An 8,740-nucleotide genomic window follows, 5' to 3' on the forward strand; every position below is an offset into this window, starting at 1 on the left:
TTGGATAATACTTTTCGGGGAAATTTATGGTAATCATAATTAAGTAGAAGGTATACACGTGCTTATCCTTTTTTGTAGAACAAATACATTTTGCACTTAATATATGATAAATTGTCGTCCCCTGCCGGTTTGGTAATGGCATGTGTGTGATCTATCAGATAAAGATAGCGAAAACAAGTAGACTGTATAAACAAATTAAATTAAATATCAAATATATTGAAAATCCTCCAGCAAAATAAAGCTGATCGGATTTGCCATAATACCGTTGCTACCGACTAAAAGATAAAGGAAAATCGGTAAAACTGATAAGAGCATGAGGAAGAAATAAGTTTTGAACTCATTCCGAGTATGAAGAAGGCACTTTCATAAATGATTAAACCATGAAGTTGATTTTATGTGTTGGATTCTTTCTAAATTTATTTGTCGGAAGAAACTCAGTTGGTAAGTTCTTATTGTCTTTTATACACGTAATGAATGTAAGCCATCTTTTTCAGCGCAGAAGGACAGTTCTCAAAAGTGACCGATTTTCGTATTTTGTTTATTTTGTTTAATATAGATTTGGCATTTTCCCGTTTTAAAAGTTGAAAAGCTTTTACTTGAATTGTCAAAGATGTATGGTTTGCAGACTTTCAGTTCAGCTTTGTGCCACCGCCAATTGAATTGCCGGACAGATTCACATTTAATCATTTATAAGAGCTCTGACAATCAAAAACCCAATAGGCGGATAACAATCGCCAAATGTACTTTTAGTCATGAATTTGTTTTCTTAAGATAATTATTTAGACGCTCGCGCATGCGCGCTAGTTTGTATAGAGGCATTATGCGCTCAACACGTATACGTTAACGTTAGCATTTAGAAGTTTTTAATTAAAGACTTAAATTACATAAAGAAAGATATAAAAATGTATCTTTAAATTGGAAATGAAGTATTTAACATTTAATGCTTCTAAATAAAATATGTATTTTGTTTTGATTGTGAGAAATACCTGCATCTTATTTTCATATAAAACGTTCAAATTATTAGAAATTATTTCTCTATAATAATAGAGGATAACTTTGTTTCAGTGTAAAGTCGTAATAAATTTCATCGAGTGAGCACCAAAAATTAACACCTTTAGTATTCACGAGGTGAAATATATTACGATCTTACACTGAAACCATTTTTTTTTATTCGAAAAACTGCAATTAAGTCATTTACTTAGAAAAAAACGTGCCAGTGTGTATGCTTACGTAACGTCATTTTGGAAATGACGTCGTCAATAGTGTGTGGCAGCCCTTTGAGAACTTGCTAAATTTTCAAAATATCAACATCATCAGCAGCAGCAGCAGCAGCAGCAGCAGCAGCAGCATAATCTTCAGCATCGTCTTCGTCGGACAAACGGACGTATATTAGGACAGACAGACATATAGATATTGTAGTGCATTATTTCAATGAGTTATACTTTATGTCTGTTATCTGGACAAAACATGCATATGAGCGCATATTGTTACATGATCACTCCATGTTTACGATTTGTTATGAATAGTCAAGAGTTAGTCCGTAAACAAATCTTAAACTAACCGCAACAAATCGCAAAAAAATAATTGTTACGAGTCATGTATGGATTTTTGCGAGCAGTTAACGGACAGCTACGTTGCGTTTTTTTACGACTTATTTACGGAACTATCAATCCGTGGAAGATTTTAAGAAGATTTTTTACATGTCACGAAAATTGCCTCTCCTTTCACTGTTCTTAAGTGTCTGCGAGTTGTTGCGAGTTTTAAACGGATGCTTGCGATTGACTATGAGTTTACTACTCTATCGGAATGACACACGAACAGACCAGCATAAAGTATACGTACGCCAGTGCATGTACGCTAAGGCGGTAGTGATAGTGCTACTGCAAACAGTAATACTTAAAGTTATGAGAAGTAGAAAATATTATTCTGGCACAAGTCAGTAAAGAGAGGATATCGTACACATATGCATGTTCAATAAAATTATTCATTTTTGTTAAAAGCAATGTTATTGTCAACAGAAAAAAACTAAACAAAAGGGCTTTAGAAGCATACATAATCAGCGCACTTTGCTATGTTACTTTAGGGCGTTGACACCATTAGCGCGATCCGTGCTTTGGTGTTAAAATTCTTTAAATTGCTAACCTTATTTCATAACATGTTGACCAGGTAATCACATGTAATCTCATGTGATAAATGTAATATAATTGCTTAAGTAAAAATACCTACATTTCTCTGTCATTGCAGAAGCAGTGTCTGATCCTTGCAACGATCGCATTCATGAACACTTTCCCGACTATCCAGGATTAAGAAATGAGGACTGCAAAATCAAAACGGAAAGGTGTGATAAATACATCCCATCAGGACGATGGTTCGTTTTCCAAGATGCAGTAATGTTAAACCATCCACCAGTCGGTGGGTCATGTGGAGTTGACTACCCAGCTTGGTTAAACGGTACCGATCACTTTTTTATTCCACTATATAAAATGAAAATAAAATATATATTGAATTTAATTTTGTTGTCAAACAAATTTCCTGAACCCATTGATCTAATGTCTTACAATTACTTTATTTACGTGTCATAACTAACGCAAGCAATTCAACGTTTATACATTGAATAAAAAAACAACGTCCGACGTGTGGCTTTAGTTCCAAAACATCTTCCTAACAATTTAATTTTGTTGTTATTAGAAAAGTAAGCAAACCAAACATCATTTTAGATATTATTTTCGAATAATCGGAAACTTAGTGATAATAATTATAAACTTTTAAAGTAATGACGGATGTATATTAATAATTCGATACAATACAATTAAATGTGTTTGTGGTTTTCTTTTAGGTTCGTTTCCATCGGTCAGAGATGATATTGTGAACCGAACGATATGCATAAAACAAGCTTCAGACGTCTGTTCAAAAACGGTTGAAATACGACTGAAGAACTGCTCTGATTTCTATGTGTACAATTTAACACCACTACCCGACTGCACGAGTGTGTACTGTTTTGGTAGGTAACATGTCATCAATTACAATTACCAACATTTCCGTAAACGTAGCATTAAATGAGAACCTCCTACTGAGAGGAATTGACATGGCCTGTGGAACTATCCTGATAAAAAAAATCAAAACTGTTTACATTAAGTTGTTTTATCAAGTGTTCACAATTCTCCTGTTTTTTATCCTTATCAGAAACAAAAAAATCACATATTGCTGGTTGTTCTTATTTATGAGTTTAATAAGGTTTTATCGAATACAAACGACTTAAAAAAAGAAGATATTAAATTCCTCCAATGTTTCAATTTTAAAATGAAACAAGATAACAATGTACGAGTTATTCTAACCATAACTGGTTCTCATTCGTGTTTCTCTTTAGATTGTGCAAAAATGCTGTAAATAATTGAAATCAATCATCAAAACATGAAGAGCTAATACTGTTTTCAACACCAGGTGTAAAATAGCATCATGTAATAATGTAAGCCCTTTTCAAAACTATAGTCCTTAAATATAAACTCATTTTTAGAATAAATTCGCAATTAAATCATAATTTATTTTAATATAAATTTTAGTTCATTTGATTGCCTTTCATTTGATTTTCAAACTGTTTTGTTAGATTTTTTCTGTTGATGGCATGGTGAGTTTATATAGATATTTTTTTTAATTATTTTTGGTCTTCTAAGCAGTTGATTCGGTAGGTCGGGGGGTTTTCGCGCCGACTTACTGTTTAAAACCTACGAATTAAATATACGCTTCATTTCTTCATTCTCGTACACCAGAGTATGTGTTAGATTTATCATTATCAATTTTCTGGTGGATGAAAATTCATTTCTTAGGCGGGGAACGCAATGCAAATTTATGCCTTTATATTAGCTTTTGCGCATGCGCGAGCTTCTTTATGAAACTCACTTTATAAAATCGATTAATGACTAAATGGTAAATCGACGGTTGTAATCTGCTTAAATTGATAGTTTTATTAAGTTGTGAGATTGAGTACCCAAACTTGATTACCTATGATTTCAAATTGTTTAAAGGCGGTCATCTAGACATTTACCAATACATGTTTTTGCAATTGATTTTAACATAGTACATTGACTTGTATAAGTGCACTTGATTGTATCTTTGACATGCGTCCATCGAAACGCGACTATATAGTAATCCTTTGAATATTGTCCCGGTAGTTTGTCATGAGCATCATTAATATTAAGACAACAAAATGTTATCTCTTTCTTATAATTTGTAAATCTATTTTAAGAATCGAGCCTCCCCTGCATAGATCCCACTACAACAAAGTCGACGATGTCATCTTCTACGTATACATCAAGCTCTAACACAACGCCCAGAAGGCCAAAATCACCTTACGATTGTAACTATTTTTCACAGTCCTGTTGCATACTATATTACATAATATTTTTTAAACTGCATTGTTTTAAAATATATCTTGATAACATAGTTTATCTGCTCAAAACAGTATATGGTTGGTATTCGAAATCGCATGATATACAATCTATGATATGCATTTTTATAAATTATACGTATACGGAGCGTTTAATATTTGATAGTATTATCATTTAGAATTAAATACTGAAACTAACATCCGGCACAATCCAAAAACAAAATGAAACCTTGGTAAGAGCTAACCTTCGACTAAATCATGCGCACATATGTAGTGCCCTACCGATAGATTATGGACTGCAACTTCGTAGCTATTTCCTAGTAAATTAACTGTAGTACAGTAAAAGCCGTTAAATAAAAGCACTGAAGCCTGTTAATGTTCTCTAGTGACAATTGTCAATATAATATGTTGTAAGTTTGGAACAAACTGGGTGGGAAAAAGAAAACAAGAATTAGTCTTAACGTGTCTTTAATTAGAAATTATGAATTTGTTGACAAGTATGAGACAGCACTGGATCTATGTATTTTTTTGCCGCTAAAATTGTATTTCCACTGCCTTAAGCACATCTGTAAACAGCATTACAATGCATGAAGATGGTTTCTGTGATGCTTCCAGATGTATATAAATTTATACGAGATGTACCAGGTTAATTCAGCACCGAAAAAGATATATATTTATAACATCCCGGCCCAAACTCCATCGTTTCTCTTTGAAAACCAGTCATTATGTATTCAATTGATTATGTTGCTATTCACATTTTGTAGTTTAGTAGAATAAATGTAGTTCCAAAACGAGGAAAACATAGAGTGAATAAACCCTGGGTTGTCGAATGGTTAAAGTACGATAGGATCAAAATTGAGTAGCACTATTGACGTTGTTAAAAATGTCTGGTTTGCTATGAAGTATATTTTGCTCTATTAAAACTCCTTATTATGTGCATAAATGTTTTATTGATGGTAATTGTTTGTTTCCAAATTCACAACTAAAGTTGTGTCTTTATTTAATCTTTTTTACACTGAAAACCGTCGTTATTTGGTCTTGGTACTTTTACGCTTCTTTCCCGAGCAATATGCTGCCGAAAATGAATTCAAAAGAAGAAAATAAAATTATGTTTGGAAAATGTTATCTGCTGCCAATAGAAAGGTGTAGGTTTGGAAACAAACACTTTTTTCCCAAAGATTTTTTTCTTCACTTATATCATAAGACAAGCATTTTAAAAGTATACCATATAATTATATATCAATTCAAAAACATACATGCGTTCTTTTCAGATCGCGATTTATTGATTGGAATCCTTACTGCGATAGGATGTCTAGTGGTTCTAGGATCTGCTATTCTTGGCCTGAAATTGTGGAAGTCTAACAGGTTGTGTATTTTTATTTTTTTTACTTAAAAACTAGATTTTGTTGTTACTATAATACGACAACAACGTAAATGAAAAAGTTCAATTTTAGCAGGGTAGCCCGCTCCATTTTCCATAGATTGTCATTTTTGGACTTTAACTTATATGGTTTATCTGTTGGTGCACTCGCAAGAAAAGATCTACGTAAAATAATGTAACAGCAATTTGAAAAATCTTCGATTGTCATTGGCCATCACAAAAATGCAAACACTGTGACAAAATGGTATGTTTATTTTTTGCAGATGCCCTATGCGAGCGACTAAAGTAATGAACAACACACCTCCACCCTACTCCGAGGTCACCAAAATAATATGAATATATTTTGAATACGAATATTATTCCAACGTTGAATAATGACTGGTATTTCATCTGACTTATTTCATTTGTTCTGTTCTGTTATGCTGCATGACATGTAATTAAGGAAACATTTCTGAACCCCTGGAGAACTATTCCAGTTGTTTGTTTCCATCAATGATATTTAATAAGAAATTCGCAGACTGTCGAACCATTATGTTAAACTTTATTTACAAATAAAGCCTGAAAAAAAGTGACAATACTATTATTAGAATTGTTGTTAAGACATGTGTTTTCCATTTATTACACTAATTTACATATACTTATACCAGCACTTTACGTTATATATTTTTATAACATTATTTCTTAGTGATTTTAATAGCTCTTTGAATAGCTATTAGTAAGTCTTAGTAAGGAGTAGATTAAAGCATGCAATAACTTTTTGCAATAATAAAACATGTGCTTGTATTAATTGGATCTAAGAACGATGCAGCTAATCGGATTACTTGTTATTAATAACTGACCAATTGAGTGAATGAAGTATTTATGACATTTATAATACTTACTTAAGTTAAATAATGAATACAAGCCATGCTCTGTTCAGTTTGCATTATTCTTACCTTTTAATGCAAATACAATGTATTTAAAAAAATCCAGTTAAAATGGAAGGGCATGGCAGAATAATCTTGAAATAAATTTCCCAGAGTTTCAGCATTGAAGTTTTAGCTTAGCGCTGTAAATGCACATAATGAACTTAATGTATCTCATTTTTTTCTATTGTAATAATTATTTTTGTTTTCTTTGTTTATATTAAACCGTTTTGACATTTAAGGTACATGTTTTAGTTGTGTTTGTTGTTGTTTTTCATTACTGCCCAGCCCTTAAGAGTGATCCTTTGCACATTGACCTACATACTTCTGGGTCTGATAGATATATTCACTACCATATTGTGGCAAACATTTGTGTCGAGTTTGTTGTTAACCGTCCAATGTTGAACTGCTTCATGCCAATTCAAGACTGAACAGGCGCAAATGCCAATGTGATGACTTCAACTTGTACAAGTCCATGTATACTGCAGAGCTCACACTGACTGCAGTACCGGGCTAAAAAAAACAGTATTTCTTCCTTTTCGGAAAAGGAAACAGTCGCTGTATAAAATGTAATTAATATTTTAATTGATTCTTTAAATAAATGATATGAGAAAGGTGAACTTATATATAGACAAAAAACAAGGTGTTTTCCTTACTATAAAAAAAGGAGACACGATAATCTAGAAAATTGGATATCAATTTCCTTACCAAATTTCGACTTTAAAATTGCTGCCAAATTACTTGCAGAACGTTTACAATCTGTTTTATCCTCACTTATTAAAAATGACCAACTTGGTTACATAAAAGGTATAAATATTAACTTCAATATAAGAAAAAAAGATGGTATCATAGATTTCGCTGATCTCTATCAAATGCAAGTAGCCATCTTGTTTTTTTTTCAAAAGAGCATTTGATACAATTTAATGGCTTTTTATGTTTGACATTCTTGCTAAGTATGGTGGCAAAAATCTGCAACCTTATAAACAAATATTTCTTCTAGAATTTCAAAAAATGGTTGGATATTTGATGGCTTTAGCATAAAGCAAGGAGTTCGTCAAGAACATCCACTTAAAAATCGTACAAATTGCAGACTCCTTTTGCTTAGATGTTTTTCCTTTGACCTTATGTTTTAAGTTTGTTGAGCTTCAGGCACGTTAATGTATTCCCTCTTCGTGAATGACATTGAATTGCATATGCATCAAAATTCAAAATATTATAATGCAGGATTATAATGGGACCAATTAACAATATTCCTTATTATCTTTGCCGATGATTTTGTTTCATTAAGTGAGTGATATATATATATTATTGGTCATGTATATTGGTTATTCAGCATTTGATTTTCGTTATAGACATGCTAGACAGTTATATTGAATTTTAAAATGGTACTTGATGGATACAAATACAAACTGCTATTATCTTGGATTAGAATAGATTGTTGATTTCAGTTGGTGAATGTTTGTAATTGCATTGTCCAGGCGCAATTTAAACATTTCCTATTAAACATTTGGATACATCAATGTATTTGTCTGCGTAGTCAATGAAATGGGAATGGTAGAGCAACTTGCAATATTTTCAGTTATATGCTACGCTGACTAGCATATAGTAGTTATTCCAACTCGGTAGAAATCTTAAGAAAATGCCTATAGCTTTAAACCATATGTACCTAAAATTCTTCAAACTTGACATTGAATGTGACCCCCGTCTTCTGCATCCTTTAATCCTTCATAACCATATTCCTTCTCTTTAACAAACGCCTAGCATTGGCCGTGATCACATCGTCCGGAAGTTTCCAAGTGGCATTCTTGGGAAGATGCCTAACACACACTACATTGGTGGGAAAAATGTAGTTATAGCCATGACCACGGGATCGCTGATCATCTGATCGTAGTATAAGCTTGCCTAGGGCACAATCTACCCTGAGGTGCAAGAGGAGCTGGCAGTATGTTTCAGAAATCTATCTTAGTATGTATATGTAAAGACAGGGCCAATGAAAACAGCAAGTCTCCATTCAGAGTAGAAATAAAGACATAAATGTAAATTGAATCTCTCAATAAATAACAAGTAATA

At 32.5% G+C, this 8,740-nt stretch overlaps 1 protein-coding gene across 1 annotated transcript; it reads left to right on the top strand.

The window, feature by feature from the left end:
- Window positions 1-343: 343 nt before the first annotated feature.
- On the top strand, window positions 344-6,907 carry LOC128209863 (uromodulin-like). The gene is made up of 6 exons (XM_052914116.1): window positions 344-441; window positions 2,245-2,451; window positions 2,837-3,001; window positions 4,244-4,354; window positions 5,656-5,749; window positions 6,029-6,907. Exons 1-6 carry the CDS (start codon window positions 381-383, stop codon window positions 6,099-6,101), a joined length of 711 nt encoding a protein of 236 aa, XP_052770076.1. The 5' UTR covers window positions 344-380; the 3' UTR covers window positions 6,102-6,907.
- The last annotated feature ends 1,833 nt before the right edge of the window (window positions 6,908-8,740 follow it).

The sequence above is a fragment of the Mya arenaria genome, chromosome 11 (genome assembly GCF_026914265.1).
Source record: "Mya arenaria isolate MELC-2E11 chromosome 11, ASM2691426v1".
Lineage (NCBI taxonomy): Eukaryota > Metazoa > Mollusca > Bivalvia > Myida > Myidae > Mya > Mya arenaria.

Coding starts and splice junctions, on each gene's coding strand:
- LOC128209863 (XM_052914116.1), top strand. CDS start 381: ATGAAGTTGATTTTATGTGTTGGATTCTTTCTAAATTTATTTGTCGGA. Junction 442..2,244: donor TGTCGGAAGAAACTCAGTTG/GTAAGTTCTTAT, acceptor CTGTCATTGCAG/AAGCAGTGTCTGATCCTTGC. Junction 5,750..6,028: donor AAATTGTGGAAGTCTAACAG/GTTGTGTATTTT, acceptor TATTTTTTGCAG/ATGCCCTATGCGAGCGACTA.